Source organism: Hibiscus syriacus, unplaced genomic scaffold (assembly GCF_006381635.1).
Source record: "Hibiscus syriacus cultivar Baekdansim isolate YM2019G1 unplaced genomic scaffold, ASM638163v2 tig00110621_pilon, whole genome shotgun sequence".
Taxonomy (NCBI): Eukaryota; Viridiplantae; Streptophyta; class Magnoliopsida; order Malvales; family Malvaceae; genus Hibiscus; species Hibiscus syriacus.
In genome coordinates, this window is record NW_024062802.1 from 1,550,441 (window position 1) to 1,574,641 (window position 24,201).

Here is a 24,201-nt window from a genome sequence, read left to right on the forward strand (position 1 = left end):
TTACACCTCCGATCAGGTTGTCCATTCGCCGTCTTCTTTTTCATCATCTTCGGGGTTCTTGTTCTTGAAAGAGGAGGCGTTCCGCATGGTAACTAGAACTTGATGGATCAAGAAAGGTTCTTGACCGCACTCACCGAAGTCGACACCTACGATTCTCCTGCTCGAACTGTTCCCTCTATTCTTGCTACTGATTCTCATAACCCAACTAGTTGCAAAACAAAACAGAGGGAACAATTTGAGCAGAGGAGTCGTAGGTGTCAACCTCGGTGAGTGCGGTCAAATACACTTTTCCTTTTATTTTGGTTACCATAGGAAACGCCTCCTTTCTCAAGAACAAGAACCCGAAATGTGTACAATAAAATGAAGGCTAATGGATGACCTGCTATTCCTCCTCCTGTGACGATGTAGTCCTCCGTTAAAAAATACGTCGCATTGTTTAAGTAAAATGGGTCTGCCCCCAAGAACACCCATATGAGTTGATGTTTCCAACTACGCTGACCTCTTTCTTGCGAGACAAGGAGAACAACGTCATGATGGTTCTTGGAGGAAGTGATAAAATTCTGTTGGCGTTTTCTTGATTGTAAGAGGTCCCACAAGATCCAAGCCTCGATGATTGATTCATCCACTATATTTTAATCAACGACCAATGACTTCAAGATTAGGGCTAAGAGCAGAAGCATGAACCTGTTAAGATAAGGCGTGTCGAAAATACATGGGGAAAAAAATGAAGATGGTGATTCAATTTCACCCACTTTTACAACTAAATCATAATAAATATAAAAAGGTCTAATTCAATCTAATCATCAAAAATAAAATACCAGATGCGGAAGTGTTTCTAAAGTAATCGATAGACTAAAACCTTTGAATATTTCTTTGGTTGTGATCTTCCAAGAAGATAATTTCTCTTAAATATAAATTCTTCGGCGTTATAAGAGTAATACAAATTAACCCACCACCTCTTTATATAGAAATAATATTAGATCAATATATTAAGTATTTATAATTATGTCAATTATCAAATTATAAATACAACTTATGAGGTCTACATTTTATTTCCATGACACTTTAATACCTATGACACATGTAGTATAATTATTCATTTAATTTTGTATCAAACTTTATGATAACATTGTACATTATATTATACATATGTTCCCACAGTTATATGAAATTTAATTCAACACTGACCGCATGGTAAGCTCCTTTTTATATTTTTCTCCCTAGCAAGTGATGGCAATTTACTGCAATCTTTTTCAACCTCCAGTTTTTCATCCCTCAATCTCCTTCTTTCTTCTGTTAATCTTGTAAGTTCCTCTTCTTTCTTTTCTCTCTTCTTGCTCTATCCTAGGTTGCATCTTTACTTCAGTTTTTCTGTATGTTTTTTTTTATCTGTTCTTATGAATGCTTGTTCCTCGTGTATTAGAGTTGGTCACTTAGATGGATTAACCGGAGTAAACGGTTAAGGGATCAAAATGTATTAATTCGATAATGTAAGGGATCAAAACTGTTCTTTTTAAAACTGGTGACCAAAATGGATGGATCAAAAATTTAGGGAACCTAATGTAGTTACCCTATTTTCTATTCCTACTCAATTATCATCTGCTTAACAGATCTAAACTTTTCTTCAAATTGCGAAGCAAAACCAGCGAAATAAACAGGAAAAATGGAAGCAGTTGACTCTGTTTTCTGGAATCATTGTAGAAATTAACGCGTTGAAAAAAACACACACACGAAAATTTCTGGATTTTTGTGAAAATCTGTACTCTACGACTATGCAAATTGAAAATTTTCAGAATTTCAGATTTCGAGTGGTATGGAAAACCAGGAAATTGAATTGTTCATGGTAAATGAATAAGAGGAAAACTCCTTTCTTGCAATGGTGATTCATGATCGTCTCTTTCAGATCTTCCCTGACGTCTCACCAAACTACTAATCTTGTCGCTAGCCAAGCTGGAGCACCATCAAGTTTAGTGATGCTTTGCAAATGATCATAATGTTGATTCCACACCATTCAAGCTTAACTTTATTACCAATCTCACCAACCGTTCTAACTTGTTCTTATGACCATGCTGATGTTATAACCATTGTTACAGTGTAATCACGAATGGAGCGAGAGGAGTAGGTGGGATAGCCGTTCCCTAAAAAATTTAAATTCTTATATATTTTAGATATTTTTTTTTATATTTCCAATTAAAAATTTATTTTTTCATTGATAAAATTTTATAAGTTTGCTTCTCTTAAAATTTTATAAATTCGTCCTCTAATATAAAATTCCATGTTCATCCCTACGTGTAACATGATTTATTTGTTTGTTTTTTTAATCTTATTTGAGTTCTTTTATTCATTTTTTGGGTTAAAAGGACAACCGGATTCTTCTAAATTCAATGGTTTGACATGTTCCTTTCATGAAAGTGGCATTAAAGAAATTGATTTGCCAGCCAATTTTAGAACAAAACATAAGGAGACATAATTCCTACAACTAAATGATATATAACTTAGAAACCCGACCCGACCTAAAATAATAAAAAATATTTTTATTTAATAAAAACAATTATTTAATTGAAAAAATTATATATAGAAGGGTATTATTGTAATTATTTCTAAGTATATAAGGTAAAATTATATATTTTTTCGGGTCGGGTCGGATATTTTTCACCCTAAATCCGACCCGATCGAATCAACTCGGAACCCATCGGGTTCGAATCTCATGCCCATCCCTAATTTGGACATAATGTTCTAAAAAAACAACAAATGGAGCAACACCTATGGGGTTTTGTTTATTTTTGGACATCTCAAAATGTTGTTTTGGTTCTATTTTATATAATGTATGACCAATTTGAAGCTTTAATTTAATTAAGGATGCCACATGGTGTGCAATCTTACCAACAAACAAAATGCATGCATTCTCTTTGTTGGCACACGCCCACTGAATGTACAGTAATAATGCTGTTCATTTGGTGCTCACTTTATGCATTCCATGTTATATGTGTATCATCAATGGTAGAAATTGTTAAATATCACTTAATATATACATAACATGATAATACAGGAACAATGTCCTTTGAATTTTTAAAAGAAATGTCCGACTATCATATAATCAAAGAATTATTTATTATTTTACTTCATTTTTCTTAAAGAATTTAAATTAAATAAAAAAATACTTTTTAAAAAAAGTTTATACACGCATCTCGCTCAAGAACTCCATATCCACTTCATTTTCAAAAGCACTAACATTAAAGGTGATTATTCGATCGAATTAAGTTAAAAAAAATTGAATTAATTAAATTGATGAGTTCTATTTTATAACTCACATTTTATTTGAGATTTTTTCAAGTTGATTGTGTTTATAAAATTCGTGTTAAGTTGTTCGAGTTTCTCTTTAAATTTAATTATAAATATTTATAATGTTATGGTACTAATTGATTACAATTTAAACAATTTTTTGTTGGCAGATAACCCTTCTCGACTTAAGTTATGCTGCAAATGATGTGCCCTCGAAGCTGAGTGTAATCGAACTCGGGGGTCTTTGGCAGATAGCCCTTCTCGACTTAAGCTATACTGCAAATGATTTGGTTTTTTAAAAAAATGTGGCTTCCCTTAACGGGTCGAAGCCGATCATGATTCTTCAGGTGGTTCCTCTGAGCGAGAACCAAGTAAGACAATCTTTGGATGACTCCCATTTTATGGGAAAGCCCGTTGATGAATTCTGACAGCCAAATATCTTCCGTTGTGGAATTGAAATCTGGCTTGAAGACATAAACTGGAAACATGTTGCTCATTGTTGAGTTGAGCTGAACTGAATTTGATCTGAATTGGTTCTCGAACCCATCTGAAATTGGTTCTGAGATCTGTGGATATGTAAATTCGGTTTAGGTGTAGCTTCTGGCTGCTGAGTTACACCATCGTTCTTTAAAGGTGCCATGGAATCGATCGTGCCCCATTTGCTTCTCGAGCTTGGGCTTTACAGACATTTCATATCCGAGATTGTTCTGTTTGAAAATGTTTTTTCTCATTTTCTTGTTTCAGGAGAAAAATGATAAAAATGATGTAAATATATTCGTAATTGAATCAAATTATAAACGCGAGTTCAAAGAATATCAAAGGAATCAATAGCTCTTTTAACGTTTTCAGAGTTACAGCTCTTTGACAAATGTTCAAATGGATGAGTTGGCTTTAGTTTGGCCTCCTTTCTAAGGTTTTGGTAAAAAAATGTCATTTTTTTCAATATCGAACCATGCTTTGGCATTTCAATTAGGCGCGGACAAAATGATGCAACTAACTTAATCAATTACTAGACCTTTTATTTCGATCCTCTGAAATATGCTGACTACCCCATCATGCTTTATCAGATCCTACCTAACATGATATCTACCCCCATGCTTTGTTATCCACAAAAAGAAATCCTAACCTCATCATATCTAATTCGCATGCTTATTCAAAAAATAAACCTAACCGCATGATATCTAGTTCGCATGCATTTATTCGAAAAAAAACGAAAATAAATGACTCAAAAAAGCTTTTCCTTGTGTACCCTCCTCACGGGATTCTTAAGGTTCGGGTTTAGTTCAACCTAAGTTCGGGCTCTACGTTCACTATATGCCGGGTTAGGTTCTAAAGCAATAGGTTCTCGAATTGTCCTTGCCGGTGCCCCATTGGGCTGCCGAACCCTCAATCCTGACCCATCACAGGCTTTAGGGGATCGAGTTCAATTTCGAGGGAACACACCTCCTTATGTCCATGCGGAGGTGATTACCATCACGAGGACCATAAGGCGTGAGCTCCAGGAGCGATCCACTATCCCATGCGGAGGTGAAAACCACACGAGGGCATAGTCTCTCACTCCTACTTAAATAGGACGGAGCGGGGTTTTAGCTCATGTTATGACAATGCAGCTGTGCAGTGTGTGAGGAAAAGCGAAAAAACAAACAATAAAAACACTCAAAATCAATTCCCAAAACACACAATTATTCTGAAATCATTAGCAAACAGATCAGTACAACTATTTAATTGTCAATCAAATTAAATTAAAGAAATCAAAATACAAACAAAACTTATTAAAAACCAAACAATGGATCAAAAATCAAATTAAAACGAATTTGTAATTTTCAATTGCAAAGACAATTAATTAATCGACTATCGGCTTGACTCTCTAAAAAAAACTCCCCAGCAGAGTCGCCAAGCTGTCGAAACGATTTTTCTTAAAAGTGAAAAAATGTGAGATTTTAAAAACCACATTAATTTTTAATTTATCTATTTCAACTGATTTTTAATTTAAAAACAAATGCGATTTAAAAACCTCTCGTTTCGAAAATTTTTGGATTTCCTTTACGATCGAAAAAAAAAATACAGTTCAAAGAGTCGCCACCAATCTTTGATTAGGGTGTGATTGGGCACCCAAAAATTGTTTGTTATTTTAAATAAAAATTAATTTTAATTAAAACAACAAATTGAGGTATGTGTTACCAAAATCCGAGTTCGGGAGTCGGTTACGTGTGGGGAAGGATTAGCACCCCCACAACGCCCTAAATTGGTACCTAGTCGATTAATTAACGTCTTTGCAATGAACTTTACAAATTCGAATTTATTTTGATTTTTGATCCCATAAAATAAAATGTAAATTTAAAACATTCAAAAACACTTAAACAAATTAAATTAAAATTACCAAGTAATTTTAGAAAGATAAAGAATGTTCGATTATTTACAAATATCGAGACCATATCTTAAAGATATAACAACCTTTTCTCGATATATTTAAATAAACGAACATTTCTTTTTCTCTCGTTCCCAAATTTTAGTGTGATGGATCAATTTTTAGGTTTCACTTTCGGGTAATACCCTTTTAATTTAAAATTGTTTTAAGTGGGTTGTCTTAACTGATTAGATATCCACTTTCGACAATTTTAAATTAAAAGTGTATCCCGGAAGTGAAACCTAAAAATTGATCCATCACACTAAAATTTGGGAAAGAGAGAAAAAGAAATGTTCGTTTATTTAAATATATCGAGAAAAGGTTGTTATATCTTTAAGATCTGGTCTCGATATTTGTAAATAATCGAACATTCTTTATCTTTCTAAAATGACTTGGTAATTTTAATTTAATTTGTTTAAGTGTTTTTGAATGTTTTAAATTTACATTTTATTTTATGGGATCAAAAATCAAAATAAATTCGAATTTGTAAAGTTCATTGCAAAGACGTTAATTAATCGACTAGGTACCAATTTAGGGCGTTGTGGGGTGTAATCCTTCCCCACACTAACCGACTCCCGAAACTCGGATTTTGGTAACACATCCTCAATTTGTTATTTTAATTAAAATTAATTTTTATTTAAAATAACAAACAATTTTGGGTGCCCAATCACACCCTAATCAAAGATTGGTGGCGACTCTTTGAACTGTATTTTTTTTTTCGATCGTAAAGGAAATCCAAAATTTTTCGAAACGAGAGGTTTTTAAATCGCATTTGTTTTTAAATTAAAAATCAGTTGAAAGAGATAAATTAAAAATTAATGTGGTTTTTAAAATCTCACCTTTTTTTCACTTTTAATGTAGATGCTCGTTTTTGTCCGGAAGCTTTGTGTCTAGTACACGATATAAATTTGGACCAATGGAAGCCCAAATCAGCCCAAAACAGTATTGTTAATTCCAGTCCAGTCCACGTGAAGTCTTGCATGAACAGTTACAGGAAAATTAAAAACAGAAAAACATGGATGTCATTTTGGGAGGAAACTAAAAGAGTTGGTTTTTTTTATTGGGAATTAACTACTGAAAACTGAAAAGGGGAGGAGGCTCATCGACAAAAAGGAGAATAACCACTCATACGAAGGGGAGGACAGAGGGAAAAGGGGAGGAAAAAAAAAGACCATCTGGTAATCAGAGAGTAAAAAAAAAAGCAATTCCTTCTTCGTATTACATCCATTTTTCAACAAATACAAGAGGAAAAATTTCAGAAGCAATTGAACACTATTGCGAAAACCAGTGAAAGCAATAAAATACGAGGAATTCCGAGGTATTCTTCTTGGGTGTTATTTACTGCTTATATATATGTTTTTCTTTCTATGTGTGTACATGTTATTTTGCAATCAGAGGAAATTAAGCAATGATTAAATAACACCCTTTCAAAAAAAAAAAACAGAATCCATGTGAAATAGTGTGAGCATGAAAAGTTTCCAAAATTTCTTCATTTTCTTTCAAATCACAAACAGTTTTCTTGGAAACTAAAGCAATGATAGAGAATATGAGTTAGTTTATATACCTTACTCGGTCTCGTTTTTACTCGCATCGGAGGTACCTTAGGTCAGTTAGTTGGGTGCCATACCTTACTCGGTCTCGTTTTTACTCGCATCGGAGGTACCTTAGGTCAGTTAGTTGGGTGCCGGCGAGTAGCGGTTTTTCGTGGTCCACCATTCTCGTAAGAGTAGAATGAAGTCCTGAGAGTTTTAAAAATAGAATAAAGTTTTAGGTTCAGTTTCCTGGGTTCGAGTTCAAGGCCGAGGTGTTGAGATTCTTCGGAATTGTAGGGTAATATTAGAGTTAAGTTTTCATTTGGAATTTTCTTTTATGCGTAAAGAAATAAATAAAAGAAACTTAGGAGTTAGAGTAATTTCCATTGCCGGAGAAATAGAGAGTCACCATTGAGGGTGGTAATCGGGATGGTTTACTCGATCGTGAATGTTAGGGAAGTGCCAAGGTCCTCGGTTAAGAGTGGGTTTCTTTTGGGACGGAAAAAAATCACAAACAATCAAGAAATTAGCCATCAGTAGTAACGAGAGAACCCGAGAGTTGACCATTATCAACCAGAAACCACAAAATAAGAAAAAAGACAATCCTTACCTTTCCCGTCATTAGGAGTTAGGTCTGTCCACCCGAAGTCGGAACCGCCTAGAATCGCTCAAGGTATTCTCTTTTGGCCTTTGATCTGTGTGTTTTAGGGATTTAGGGAGTCTCGGTGGAGTTTGGGTTTGTGAGGCTTCGGTTCGGTAACAAGGGGTAGAGCGAGGTCGTGAGGTCTTGGTTCCTCAATGGAGCTTTCGAGGGTGAGTCCGCGGTGGTCGAGAGTTTAGTAGTGAAGGTTGGGGGTTGTTTTGACCTTTGGGTTATGGTTTCTTGCTGTGAGAGATTTGAAGCTTAAGGGTTCAAGGTGATTTACGGGGTGGACTCGAGGTTGTGTGGATCCTCATCGGAGCCTTGGGCGGCGGCCATGGTGGCCACGGCCTCGTTTGGTTGCTTTGAGAGAGAATGAGAGGAGCTTTGAGAGAACGACAGGGGAGGGGAGAGTTTATTAAAGTGAGGCGGCACCGTTTAGGACCTGCGCTAGGAGAGGGTTAATCACGCAGACGTCCCCTGCAGTTCTCATATGTTTCGTTTTAGTCCTTGCTTTGGTGTTGTGTATATTTCGAATTTGGCTCTTAACCTTTATGTTTGTTACATTTTAGTACGAGCCATGTTATTTTAAGTTTTGACAACTTTATGTATTCGGCTCTTAAATTTCAGAATATTTATTTTAATCCATCTCGCTAGTTAAGTCATATTTTGTGTTGTTGATATTTTTGGCCTGTTGTTTCGTGTTCTTTTATTTTAGTCCTGTAACGAGTCTTTGTGTTTTCTAATTCTGTTCTCTTGTTTATGCATATTCTAATTAGTACCCAGTGTGTTACTCTTCTTTGTTTGTTTGTCTTCGCATCTAGCTTGTAATTTTTATATATGACAATTTAGTTACTTAGTATGCTTGTTGAGTTTAGTGTTTAATTTCTATTTTGTATGCTTAGTTTTAGTTTTCTGTTATTTTGGTCCCATGTCAGTATTGAATACGAGATTGTGTTATAGATAATAGGTTTTATATATATAGCAATTGATGTTATTTTAGTGTATGTGCATATTTATTTTAGACTAAGATGGTTATTCGAATGTGTGACATTATATGATTAGTTTTGCATGACATCCTTTTGTATAATTTGCATGTTAGCCTCATGTATAATTCGACATCGTTACATAATTGATTTAAGGGTAATACCCTTTTAATTTAAAATTGTTTTAAGTGGGTGTCTTAACTGATTAGAGATCCACTTTCGACAATTTTAAATTAAAAGTGTATCCGAAAGTGAAACCTAAAATTGATCCATCACACTAAAATTGGGAACGAGAGAAAAAGAAATGTTCGTTTATTTAAATATATCGAGAAAATGTTGTTATATCTTTAAGATCTGGTCTCGATTTGTAAATAATCGAACATTCTTATCTTTCTAAAATGACTTGGTAATTTTAATTTAATTTGTTTAAGTGTTTTTGAATGTTTTAAATTTACATTTTATTTTATGGGATCAAAAATCAAAATAAATTTGAATTTGTAAAGTTCATTGCAAAGACGTTAATTAATCGACTAGGTATCAATTTAGGGCGTTGTGGGGGTGCTAATCCTTCCCCACACGTAACCGACTCCCGAACTCGGATTTTGGTAACACAGACCTCAATTTGTTGTTTTAATTAAAATTAATTTTTATTTAAAATAACAAACAATTTTGGGTGCCCAATCACACCATAATCAAAGATTGGTGGCGACTCTTTGAACTGTATTTTTTTTTTCGATCGTAAAGGAAATCCAAAATTTTTCGAAACGAGAGGTTTTTAAATCACATTTGTTTTTAAATTAAAAATCAGTTGAAAGAGATAAATTAAAAATTAATGTGATTTTTAAAATCTCACATTTTTTCACTTTTAAGAAAAATCATTTCGACAGTAATTGGATACAATATACATATAGATTTCTTCATGTATAATATATACATATATATCACGTAGAATTGAATGACTCAACTCGAACTTAAAAATCATTGTACTTATTTAAATTATTCTAGTCTTGTTTTATAAATTAAATTTTATTTTAAATTTTTTAGAATAAAATTTTTGAAATTACGAATGAAGTCAAATAATTTAAAATTTTTTAACATTAACTCAGATATAAATAGTTAACATTAAAAAAGTAAAATTAGTTTTACTCATCCCTACTGACACTATATATATATATATTTAATGGTCGGAAGGCCCGAAATTACTCGCTGTCTCGAGGGACTTCGTCATCAAAATGTTAAATTACAATAAAGAAACCCCTCTTCAATCCCCCCTCCCTTTCTCCTTTTCCCTCCGTGTCTTGTATTGCACAGCTAGCAAAGCTAAAGGTATAATTTCCCTTCCTCTTTTGAATCCCCAAGTCTAGGATTCTTTCAATCCTTTGAATCAATCCTCAATACTTAGCTTAGTTGTTTAATTCTTCATCTCTTTGCTTATTTCTAAGTTAACACACACACACACACACACATATGATTTTGATACCGATATTGTGATACTGCTTTATAGAATATTTTAATTTTGTGATTAATTTGTTTTGTTGGCTTCGGATTTAGAAAAATGTCGGTTGTTCCCAGGTCAAAGTGCAGTTGACTTTTAAGTTTTGGGATATCCGGGTTTTTGTTTTTTTGTTGAAAAAGATAGGAAAGTTTGTTATCAGTGGATTCTTGAATCAAATGATTGCTTAATTCTTAATATTTTCTATGGTAATTGTGGTAATTGGGTAGAAATTGAAGCTTTTTGGTTGATACTGTTATTGGTGTTGTCTGTTTAAGATTTGCTTAATATTTTTCTAATTGTTATGGTTAGCTAGGTTGAACTCGAACAATTTCAAATGAGATGAATTATTATATTTTCCCTCAGTTTCTCTTGCTTTTGCTTAGTCTTTGAGATATTTCTATCTTACTTTGTGTGATTAAACAATTATCTACAAATTATGTTGTTCCGTCTTGTTACTTTCCAGGATTTGCAACATGGAGAGCATGAATAGTTTTTGGCAGTTGGGAGATGATCTTCGAGGACAATCAAAAGTCACAGGGGATCACCAATGGCTGATGGTTGCCTCTAAACTGGCTGAACAGACGAGGATAAAGGGTGAACGCATGAGCAATCTTGATCTTTCCAAGGGTCCATCTGAAATATGGACAAGGGATAAATTCGGTTTCCAGGAACACAACAAATTTGAGAACCTTAACTTCAGTATGCTAAACTTGGACCCCAAGATGGGGGATAATGTTAGCAAAAGCTCGTTCCAAAATGGTACTTACAACATGAATGTTGTTTACCGGAAAAACAATTGCAATGGCCTTGGAAATGGGAACCTGACTGGCAGCAAATATGTTGGCAACAATCATAGCAACAAAGATGTCGACACTAAGAGCAAGACCAACAATAACAACAGCAACGAGAACAGCAATTTGAACAATGCTGTTGACAAACGATTCAAGACGTTGCCTGCAGCTGAGACACTCCCAAGAAATGAGGTTCTTGGAGGATACATATTTGTTTGTAATAATGATACAATGCAGGAAGATCTGAAGCGCCAGCTATTTGGTAATTTCCATTTTCTCTTGCCAATTTTTTACCCTGTCCATTTTTACATGCTCCTGGGGATAAGTTCTGTCTATTTGAAAACTTCCATTCTCATAGATTTAATTAACGCTTCAGTTATTATTAACATTATTAGGCAGGATTTCTTACATGTCGCCGTTATCTCATTTTGATAGGTTTACCACCAAGATATCGGGACTCTGTTCGGTCAATTACACCTGGCTTGCCTCTATTTCTCTATAACTACACTACTCATCAGTTGCATGGTATTTTTGAGGTTTGTCCATCTGCATCACACTCATGTTACTTTCAGTTCTTGTCTGTGATTAGTTCATTTCTTTTCTGAATGTTAGCTGATGCTCACTTTTGCTGGATTAGGAATCATTAGGTAGCAAGATGTAATGATCATTTCATTATCTTTTGTTTTCGTGTCTCATGTATTTGTTTTCTTCTATATGTACAGGCAACAACTTTTGGGGGTTCTAACATTGATCCAACTGCTTGGGAAGACAAAAAGTTTAAAGGCGAGTCAAGGTTTCCCGCTCAGGTAAAGATAGTGCTTATAGTTTGTAGGAACTTGAATTTTATTCCCGTTGAAGATTGCGTGAACTCTGATTCTTTTTAATTTTTGTTCAATAGGTGAGAATCCGTATTAGGAAACTCTGCAGGGCACTGGAAGAGGATGCTTTTAGGCCAGTCTTGCACCACTTTGATGGCCCCAAGTTCCGTCTCGAGCTCTCAGTTCCCGAGGTATGACAAGCAATTATAAGTTCTCTTGCAACATCTTCTTCATTTTCCTATTTTCATGTAAACTCTCTGGTAATCAAAATATCGAACCCCGTTAGTCAAAACTCAAGATTTTTCATATCGTTCTTTTGCAGACGTTGGATCTATTAGACCTTTGTGAACAAGCAGGTTCTCCATAAGCAAAATGTTGCCGAGTGCAAATGTGGTAGGGTTTATGGTTATAGTAAGGCCGCCTGCTTTTCAGAGATTTGCCGTAAGAGCGCAAGCCGTGGGTTTAAAACCAGTTGGCGAATCATCTTTGGAAGAAGTGAGAAATGGCGTTAGCCAGCTGAATAAGAATTTGCATTTTGTGTATTGTGAAGAAGCTTGGTTAACTTTTGCGTTATATTCTTATGTATTAAAAATGCTACAGATACACTTGTAAGAGAATGACAACTATGTTTTAAGTCCTCAAAGAATTGAAGGGCTTTGAATTTTATGCCTGATTTGTGTTTTATAACTTTTTCCATGACTTGTTTGTGTTAACGCTTGGCCTTTGCCCCCCCCCCCCCCCGCCGGGAAAAATCGATGGCTTCTTTGGTTCTCTCCTCTCTCAGTTTCCCTTGGTCCGGTACTCCTTTATTTATCGGTTTGGAATCATTAGAGAAGACAAATGGAAGAATCAGGGTTTCGGTTGGTACCAAGTCACATGAATAGTTTTAAAATTTTAATTATTTTTAAAATTACAGAAAATTTTAATTAAAAACGTTATTTTATTATTTATTCATAAAGTTATAAAAAGAATTGAATAAGTAAATTCATTTTCATATATTGTTATGTGATAAATCATTTTTTTAATTTTAAAAAATTATTTACAGATAAACTCTCATAAATTTTAAAAATAAAAATGATTTACTAATAAAGAAACTATTTTTTAATGTAGTATAAAATTTAAATGAATTGTTAATAATTAAATTATATATTAAAATAATTCTTTAGAAAACAAAATTTAGCAGTAATAAAAATATAGTAGTTTTTTTTTTTGCAGACTTCCATTTCCTCTCAATTTCATACTTGGTAAACAATCAAATAAAAAAAAACTCATTCCAACAAAATAAAAATTGTTTTGGACAAAATGTGCATAGGGGTTTAAATAAAGATCCTAAAAAAAAACCCATGCGATCTTATTATTTCTCTCACATTCTCTTATAAATTACCTAAAACTTTCAAGAAAGAGGGTAAAAATTCCAGGATGCAGTACCAGTGACCGGTACGCCAAAATGACTCACTCAGTTAACAGAAGCCATGTGCCGGATCAAGTCGATCACTCGGGAGCTACAATAAAAGAAAATGACAATTAGATAAGAAGCACTCAAGGTATTATGAAAGCTATGGTTATAAGAAACCGTGTAAATTTATACCTGTAACCCCACTCGTTGTCGTACCAAGCAACAAGCTTAACAAAGTTGTCACTCAAAGCAATTCCGGCCTTGGCATCGAAAATGCTAGACCTGTTAAAACACAACCGAATCTTATCGTAGTCCCGATTGCAGTGTATGAGAGGCAGAAAATCAACTTTGTAAAAAGAGCATTTAGGAATGAAGCTTCGCACCTGGAGTCTCCGACAAAGTCTGTCGAGACCAAATCTTCATCTACATAACCAAGAATTCCCTTCATGTTGGTTTCAGATTCAGTCCTGCACAAACAAAAGACATAAGAGATGTAACCACTTAAGCATGAATCCTGAAGCTTGAAATATCGGTATCATTATAATTTTTAAAAAAATCCTAGCCCTTACTTGATGGCAGCCTTAATATCTTCATAAGAAGCTGCCTTCTCAAGTCTCGCCGTTAAATCAACCACAGAGACATCAACAGTGGGAACACGGAAAGCCATTCCGGTGAGCTTGCCATTCAATGATGGCAACACTTTGCCAACAGCCTATGCAATTACAAGATAACCACCGCAATCAACCATCACACTTCAATTCCAACAATGGAAATCTAACAATGGAAAAATACAGGGACTAGAATGTCAAATCTAACAATGGAAATATACCTTGGCAGCTCCAGTGCTGCTGGGAATGATATTGAAGGAAGCAGCTCTACCACCTCTCCAATCCTTCATTGATGGACATCAACTGTCTTTTGGGTTGCTGAATTAAAAAAAATTTGTTAGTTCAACAATACGCAGAAATTTGCAACAAAAAACAATAGAACACTATAAGTACTTACCAGTAATCGAATGGACAGTGGTCATAAGACCCTCAACAATGCCAAACTTGTCATGGATGACCTGTCACCATGTTTACAAATCAAGTACTACATTAAGATAAAAGAATTATTCCAATGCTTCAAAAAAATAACAGAACTCATTATTACTTACCTTAGCCAATGGAGCAAGGCAATTGGTAGTGCAGCTAGCATTGGAGACAATGTTAAGGTCAGCCTTGTATTCCTTTTCATTGACACCCACAACAAACATTGGGGCATCCTTACTGGAGCAGAGATGACCACCTTCTTTGCACCACCCTGAAAAAGCATTTAGATAAGAATACCAAACATGAGAACTTTCTGGGTCGGAAAATATAAGGACATGTTAATTCCAATAAATTTTTCATATAGCTATCAAATAAACCTATTATCAAGTCACTATCACAAACCTTCAAGTGAGCAGCAGCTCTGTCCTTGTCAGTGAAGACGCCAGTAGACTCAACAACGTAATCAGCTCCGGTCTCACCCCATGGAATTTCCTCCGGGTTTCTAACATCAATTGAAAACAAGTCAATTACATAGTTTATAAGAGGAAAATGTAGCAATAGTTTATAAGTGGAAAATGTAGCAATGCTCTTTGAGTCGATTACAAAATCCCTTTCGAAAGAAAGATTTATAACCACCTCACGCCGAAAACAGTGACAGGCTTTTCACCGAATAGCAGGGTCTTTGAATCCTTCACCTTAAGTTCATGGTGCTTCCATTGACCGTGAACACTGTCGTACTTAAACATGTAGGTCTGTGCAATATGATCATTAAATATTATCAATAATCTAATTATAAAGTTAAAAACAATAGCCAATTGGATTCTCTGTTTTTCAGTTAGTTAATCGTAAATCTCTAATATATCTATATTAGAGTAATCAGTAGCAATTGATATTGAAATTATTTCCAGATAAAATAGGTGAAAGAAAAATGTAAGAATCAGATCAGGAAAATTAACGTCAAATCATCATTTTTATCTACTAAAAACTATATCAGCTCTTTTCCACACAAAAAAATAAATCAACGGACCGATCTACTAACATGCAAACAATCATATACAAAGTAAAGTAAAATGTACGCGTACGGACCATGTAATCAGTTGTGATGAAAGGATCATTAACAGCAACGAGCTCAATATCGTCGCTTTGGAGAGCAACTCTCGCAACCAAACGCCCGATCCTTCCAAATCCTTCACGGAGAACCCAAAAAGAAATCAGATCGTATTTTTTTTAAAAACAAAAAAAATAATAAATAAAAATAATACCGTTGATTCCGATCTTGATCTTAGCCATGACGGAGAAACAAAAGCAAATGTTAACGATAAAAGATGTTGAGAGTGAAGCCCTAGTGACTGAAAACTGAGAATCGTAAGAAATGAGAATAGAAGGGTAGTTTATATAGGAGTGGACGCTAACCTAAATGAAGGAAGCGCAGTTTGACGGAAGTTTTTAGGGGAAAGTAGGGACCACCAGAAATAGTACGTGCCGATTGATTGGTTGAGGAAATGGTAAGAAACTGAAATAGTATTGGCGTGGGATGAAACTCTAAATAAATCTTGAATTATCTTTTCAAAAATGATAAATTTCAGGAATTAAGTAAATTATTTTTTAAAAAAATATGTCATATTAAATTATATAATCCTTTTAATTTGAAAGTGTATTTTTTTTTGGTTTGAAAAGACAAAAGAGTAATTAGCCATTTAACTAATATGAATTGATATTTTCTTCATGTATTCGATATGATCAAATCAATACGTTGTACTATAAAAAGTACTCTTCTATTCCCTGAATCTTTTTGTGTCAACTTAATGACCTTGATATTGTCCGATTATAACTGAATCTGTCTTGCACCAAATTTTCATGCAACCTGGAGACCTTTGCATATACCCCAAAATTCAGCTTCAAGACTAGTACATATACTTATATTCACTGCATGTCTTGTCATTCAATGATCTTTATAGTTTGTGCAACGCCACTTTCAGAAACAGAAACAGCCTTGATGGAACATTGAGGTGGAGTTTAGACGATTCTGTTCGGATGGTTCTGCTTTTGATTGTTGCCTGGGTTGTAGAGGTGAAGGTTATAGAGGTGACGTTCATTGCTTATGAAGGAGGTTTTTTGATTTGTTTTGAGAATGGGGAAACAGATTGTGAAGGAGTGTGTTGTAGACAGTCTTTTAGCTTAGCTTAAAATTGATCTCTTTCGGGTGGTTGTGGTTTCAGATACGATGTATTTTGATATGTTTTTTCACTGGCTTAGAATTATGATCAAATGATTGGTTGCTTTGAACTTTTGAAAGTTATAAAATAGTTATTAAAATTATCGAATTATTACAAAATGATCACTATAACATCATTATAAATTATAAAATTTTGACAAGATCAATGACCATTTTATAATTGTTTCATAAATTTAATGATCATTTTACGGCTGCTGAAAGTTTAGTAACCAAAATAACTTCAATGACGTATAGTGTATTTTATCCTTTTTATTATTGCAATATATTTTTTAGATTTTACTTTTTTTTGTTGTTTCTTAAGGAGGCGAATTTCTCCAAAAATCACCCTTACCTTTTTTATTTTTCTGTCAGACATCTTATCAGATATGTTTTCCGATCTAACATCCTTTACAGAAATACGCGGTGAATGGGTCGAGCCTTACTGTCGTCTGACACACGCGCCATATAGGCGCGGTGCATGGGTCGCTCCTTGTATAATTATATCCGCATTTCTCGGCTTTAAAGCTTTTCCTCTCGGCTATAAATAAAACGCTCTCACCCCGTAAACATTCACACAAAAATCCTCTCAACCGAAAACATCACACAACAATCATCTCAACCCGTAAATATCACCCGACAATCCTCTTATATTTGATTCAGAAGTTCGCTCGATCTTTCGTTGTAAGGTAATTTTTTTTATAATTATATATGATTATTTGAAGAAGAATAAATATTGAACTAATTGTTTTCAATTAATTTTTGTGGTTCTAAAATTAGAAAGCGAGAGCATACGTCAAAATATTTTTGCCGATACGGTAATAATATAAAATTATATTATTTAAATTATTTACGTTTATGTGTAAATAATTTATTGCGTTATATTTTAATTCATATATTATTTATTTAATTAGGTTTTTTTGCATATATAAGACTGTCTCACTTTCAAACTCTAAGAATGACGCGAATTTCAGCTATTGTTTATTATGATGGATAAATTCGGGAAGATGAAACTGGCGTTGTTTTCGTATCAAATCATTATGTTAAAATATCCTTCTAGAGAAACATACTCTTGAGGAGCTGATAACGAATATTTCAATGAAGGTTCATGTTGGAAGTACTAGAAGAATGGTGCCACTTCATTATAGATTTCCAACATCATTGTTTCCGTTAACTTATACAACGTTCGAACTATCAAACAATGATGATGTTGAAATGATGGTTGATTCTCAAAATCATTATTCAGACGCCGATACGGAGATGTATGCAAAGTTTGTTGAAGTGCGTGATGTTCAGGGTCAGTCATTAAGCTCTCATTATGGGTTGGCTGAACAAGCTGATCAAGTTGGCAGCCCAACTACAATAATATGTAATGATTTTAATGCCATAATGGGAAATCCACATCATGGTGCCATCTCATAAACTTCAACGGGGAGACATTCATCAACAACTCCTTACGATCTGTATCGAGGTGGGGTCCACGAACAATCTGTATGACAACATCGCGTTCAGTTCAAGGGGAAGACATTCATCTGCCAATTTCTTTGACCTAAATATGGAGATGCCCTCGACGCAACAATCTGTGCACTTTCCATTTGACACAATGACTTCAAGCTCCAATGGGAGGCATTCTATTGCGAGTTTTTTCGATCTCAATGTCGATATGCCTTCTAGTTCAAGGGGAAGACATGCAAGTAGTAGGTTCTTCGACCTAAATGTGGAGAGCATGGAGGAACCATCATCTCCACCATAAGAACCGCTTCGTGAGTCAGGTGCGGATGGTGCTGAGACTGGACTATTCATTCACCCAGAATCACTGCATTTCAACTCCGATGATGATGATGATCTAGATGAAGTTCCCACAAATATGGCACAAACTGAACCTTCAGCACACATGTATGAAGTTGACTATGGTACAATGTACATGCCAGAATTTGAGGATATGCCTAATCTCGATGACTATGGATTTTACTCATCAATAATTAATGGTGAGTTATATTTAAGCATGGAATTTTCAAGTAAAAAAGAAGCGATGATGGCTATACAAAATTACAATATTAATAATTATGTTCAGTCCAGAGTCGACTGCTCTACGACAGAAAAGTATGTATGCAACTGTGTCCGATGTGAAAATGGATGCAATTAGATGGTTCGCGTATCAAAAAGGAAGATGAAAAATAATATATGGGTTCTTCACAACATGACATAAAAAAGGCAAGCGATACCATGCCCAAGACTGAAGCAGAAGGAGACATCTGCCGATAGCATTTTTCCTGTAGTCAGTAGCTTGATACATCTTCCTATACAGGAATGCCAAAACTGTCGAGCCCCAACTCAGTGATCCAACCGATGAAAATCGCCAAGATGCTGCAACCACATACAGTGAACTTGGTTACGCGGTTTATCCGGCATCAGCAACCCTCCTATCAGCTGTAGTATGCATGCCCGTGCATACTTTTTAACTTGATCCTCTGAGGCGTCCTCACTCAAATTCTGAAAATTTGCATCTAACCAATATAACAGAATCCGAACACCATTAAAATTTCGCGAGACACCTTCTAGATATTCTTGACACAATGAATTTCAGTTTTCGTGCGCCATGTAACATCCCAAACTACGGGTTAGTGACTAAATTGTAAAATTTCAGAAATTAGGTATAAAAGTATAATAGTTGAATAATTTAATGATTTATGTGGAGATGTTTCCTGAAAATTGTTAGTAAATATTAAACGAGTCAAAGGGCAAATAAGTCATTTAACAAGGAAAATAATTAAATAATAATTAGTGGGTATTATAATACCCATATGATGCATGTTTGAAGAGATATGTTTCTAAACTTATCTTCTTCATCTTCTTCTTTTCTCCAACGTGAGGCTCCAAGGCAAAGGTGAGTTCCTTTGTTAGTTAATTATTTATTGATTTTATGGTTGGGTTTTGATCATTAGATGATAACTAAGCTTAAGGAAAGCTTAAGTTGTCTTAAAATCAAAAGATGAAGAAGTTATGAAATATTAAAGAAAATGGGTTTTTAAGTGAATTCTTGAAAAAGAATTGATAAGTAGAATTTGAAACTAAATTTGACTTGTCATTAACTTAATTAAGAGATATGAAGTGCTAGAATTGGATTTAGAGTATCTTGAAAATTTGGTATGATTATTGATTTCCATATGAAAGATTGAATTTTGAGATTAAATATGAGATAAATGGATATAAATGAGTTTAAGCATGTGTATGTGAGTTAAGGATATGAAAGGGGTTAAAATATGACACAATTAAATTAGAAAGAAGTAATTTACGTGCATAAATGGGAATTATGGACTAGTGTGCATTGGTACACATTCAACATGTACCGATGCATCAAGGGTAAATTTCCAGAAATTATTTAGTGTGTATCGATGCACACAGGTAGGCATCGATGCATGCAAATTTCGAAGCTATTTTGTGTATCGATGCACCTATAGTGCATCGATACACCCCTAAAGGAAAAATGGAATTTGGTTCATTAAATTAGCCTAAAATATTAATACCAAGTTATAAGGTTTAGGCTTTTGATAATTGTCTTAGAAATTATGTTTATATAGATTTTGAGCCTAAACAAGTTTCGGAACAATCAAAGAATTAGGATTAAATCAAATCAAGGGTAAGGTGAGTGCAATTTAAATTGTACTTATGTTATTGTAGGTGTGACATGATTTGTGTGAGTATATGATAGTGTGATTGTGAATAGGTAGAAAGGAAACAAGAGATAATATAAGAATCTATTATAAGATATATGATATGAAAATATGATAGTGAGCTACGTGAAAGAACTATGAAATATATGAGCTTATAGGTGCTATGTGATTTATATATATATGTTTATGTGAAACCATGAAAAGTGATACAAGCTATATGAACATAAGTGACATGAATTACATGAAAGTAAACTACGTGATTATATGCACATATGATATGTGACAGAAAAGGAGAAATATGGGATTAAAAGAGAGATGATATGAATAAGTGACGTGAATATGTGAATATAAGTAAACAAGACATGATATATGTGCTTACATGAGAAATAAAATAAGCTATGTGATAAGAATAATAATAAGAACAATGAAATGATATGCATATGTGAATATATGATAATACATGCCTATGTGATGAGTTTTGTGAAAGTAAATACGTGAAAATAATATATATTTAATGTTATATAAGTGATTATGTAAAATTGTGAGAGAAATTATATGTCAGTGATTTATGGACTATATGAAAGTATGTATATGAGTACATGTATAAGTTTAGATGTCATTCTACGTGCTATGTGATGTATATATATGAACATATGTGAACAAGAAGTGACATACGTACATGAACAAATGAGAAATGATATAAGCCATATGAAATGATTTACGTAATTACATGTAATATGAAATATATGCTTACACATACACGTGGTATGTGACAGAAAAGAAATAACAAGTGATATGAAATGTTATAAATGATAATGCCCATGTTATGTAATATGAGAGCTAGTGGTATAGTTGGCATGCCAAGAGTCGAAGAATTACCTATGTTTTTCGGGACATATTGACAGTATACATATGTTCTACGGAACATATGGACAAAATTACCTATGTCTTTCGGGACATATGGTCAATATACCTATGTTCTACGAAACATATAGACATAATTACCTATGTCTTTCGGGACATATGGACAGTATACATATGTTCTAAGGAACATATGGACAATATACATATGTTCTAAGGAACGTATGGATAGTTTACCTAGGTTCTTCGAAACCTATGGATAGTTTTCGAGGTTCTTTATGACCTCTGGATAGGTCATTCGGGACATTTATACGAGTTGTGGTGACAACATAGTGGTGCACAACCTCAATGTACTCACATACCTTAAGTTCTCAAAAGTATACATGGGCTAATACATGATCTTTAAATACAATAAATAACTTGATATGATACTATGTGTGCTCTATTGTAAAATGATATGGATGCCTGATAGTGAGTATAGAAATGTTCATTATATGCTTATATGATATAAAGGAATTAGTGATAATAATATGAGTACTGATAAGTATTGTAAATGATATATGCTTTTATATGATATGATAGTATTAATTGTTTATGCATTAATATGAGTAGAGTAATATAATATGTTTTCATGCCTCATTAAGTCAACGACTTAATGTGAGATTGTTTTACACGTAGGTTCTGAGAAGAGGAAGATTGATAAAAGTTATGCAAGACAAGTCAGTTCTCCTTTCCAATGATCATATCAGAAAAGAAATCTATAGTGTGTATTTTGTAATAAGGATAGTGGTTAGCATGTAAGTAACGGTTTAAATCCGATATATTCTAATCGGTTTGTAAAATCATATGATAGAGTTTTACAATGTTATAAATGTGTATATATAAATAGAATTTTTATACGAATGAAAACTCACATTTTTATGAATTTATAAGTATTTTGCCGAAGTTACTGCAGCAGTGCATCGACACACAATTGATATTCAAATTTTTTCACTGTTCACGGTATTGTTCATACGGTATTGTTCATTGTTCATACCGTATTTTACTATTCATAAAACATATATTTCCTTAAATTGGTTATAACAAACATGATTCAACAATATATTATCGTATTTTAGTTAAAAGATTTCAAATGTTCTATTATTTTGCAAGAATAAAGGTTTTGAAATGTCAATGTGACATCTCAGACTTGTATCCGGGTCGGATACGGGTTGGGGTGTTACATTTAATGGTATCAGAGTTACGGTTTAGCCGATTCTAAGCTAAAAACGAAGTCAAAAGTGTTTTAAAAAGTATACATGCCAACACAAAGTGGAAATTTTTCTGATCTGATAGGGTAATGAGTGTGTTGTCTTGTTAATAGAGTTAAATTGTTATGTTATATAAGATAAGTGAATACCTGAGAATGATTTATGAGATATATATGTTTATATGATATGGTAGATGATATGTGAACATATGCAAATGACATATGTTATATGATATGAATTGGATGATCATGTGCACACGTGATATGTGATAGAATAAATAATATGAGCACATGAGTATATGAAAGTTTCCAAAGTGAAATACAAGGCGATAGACTGAAGGTAATAGCAATTCACTTGTCCTGGCCAGGCAGGGAGAAGGGCGAAAACCTCAGGGAGTGTCTGTATAAGATTAGAGAATATTTTATGATGTGGAATAATATGTTGTTATGTTTTCAATTTTAGAATTCTATAACTCATAACTCATAGAATGAATGTATCGAAATAGTTAAAAGAGTTAAGAACGCCCGAGTTCAAGAGTGAAATTGAGGAAGGTTATGTTGTTACAAACCTTTAGTTAAATGATATGATGCTAATGTTAGAAGGTTTCATTTCTCCAAAGTGGAGAAATTAAATTGAGTAGTTTCGTCACTACGTGGGCAAGCTGGAATATGGTAAACAAATGTCACCATAAGAACGTTAAAAGATCAAATGATATGGATATTGTTTGTAGAATAGTTCGAGAATATGTGCATCAGTAATACGTTTATGAGATGAATGAAATCAAAGTTATAAATTTTAAACAAAGGGATATTATTGTGTATAAATAAGAGTGTGGATATGATAAGGGTTTGTACTGTAGCAGTGCATCGATACACAATTGATTTTCGAAATTATTCACTGTTCACGGTACTGTTCATACGGTATGGTTCACTGTTAATACCGTATTTTATTGTTTATAAAAATATATATTTTCTTAAATTGGTTATAACAAACATGATTCAACAATATATTATCGTATTTTAGTTAAAAGAGTTCAAATGTTATATTATTTTGCAAGAATAAAGGTTTTGAAATGTCAATGTGACATCTTGGACTCGTATCCGGGTCGTATACGGGTTGGGTGTTACACGCCATCCCTGAAAGCACATCTCCATCCACCGAAAACCCCAAGTGCATGGAAACATCCTCCAGCGTAATCGTGCACTCAGCACATTGAAGATGAAATGTGTGTATCTCTGGTCTTCATCGCTCCACTAATGTAGAAATCAGGTTTGGTTCTATCCTATAATGGCCTTCATATCTAGCTATGTAACTAAATCTAGTCTCGACTAAATACGGCCAAACACGGGTTGATATCACTAACTTAAGGTTGCGGAGAAAAAGATCTAATATACGGTCGCTCTCCTAAAAATATTAATAATGACAAAAATTAATTTATAAACTAATAATAAAAAAATAAAAAAATAAATTATTACTAATAATTTAAATTAAATTAAAATGTAAAAATGTTATCGTATCAGTAAAATGTCTAGATATATGATTTTCATCCAAACGAAGCAGATCGTCTTCCATTTTATAACTGTAAAAAAAATAATTAAATAAAATACTAAAAAATTTAAATAATTAAATAAAATACTAACAAAATATTAAATAGAATAAAAGATACCTTATAAATAAAACTTAACGAGTTGTGAGATAATTTAAGAGGATTTGGTGTGATGAAAATGGTTGAGAAGGGAGATATTTATAGGGTGAGACGGAGGGTGAATGGTCGGGTGGGGGTCGAATTAAAAGCGAAGACGTAACCCATGTACCGCGTTTTACCC

General features: G+C 33.7%; 1 protein-coding gene and 1 pseudogene across 1 annotated transcript; one reads left to right on the plus strand and one right to left on the minus strand.

The window, feature by feature from the left end:
• Window positions 1–10,104: 10,104 nt before the first annotated feature.
• LOC120136115 (B2 protein-like) lies at window positions 10,105–12,565 on the plus strand. The gene is made up of 6 exons (XM_039152230.1): window positions 10,105–10,173; window positions 10,806–11,395; window positions 11,569–11,669; window positions 11,856–11,939; window positions 12,032–12,142; window positions 12,274–12,565. Exons 2-6 carry the CDS (start codon window positions 10,816–10,818, stop codon window positions 12,316–12,318), a joined length of 921 nt encoding a protein of 306 aa, XP_039008161.1. The 5' UTR covers window positions 10,105–10,173; window positions 10,806–10,815; the 3' UTR covers window positions 12,319–12,565.
• A 631-nt stretch (window positions 12,566–13,196) lies between these two features.
• LOC120136114 lies at window positions 13,197–15,777 on the minus strand (annotated as a pseudogene).
• Between the last annotated feature and the right edge of the window lie 8,424 nt (window positions 15,778–24,201).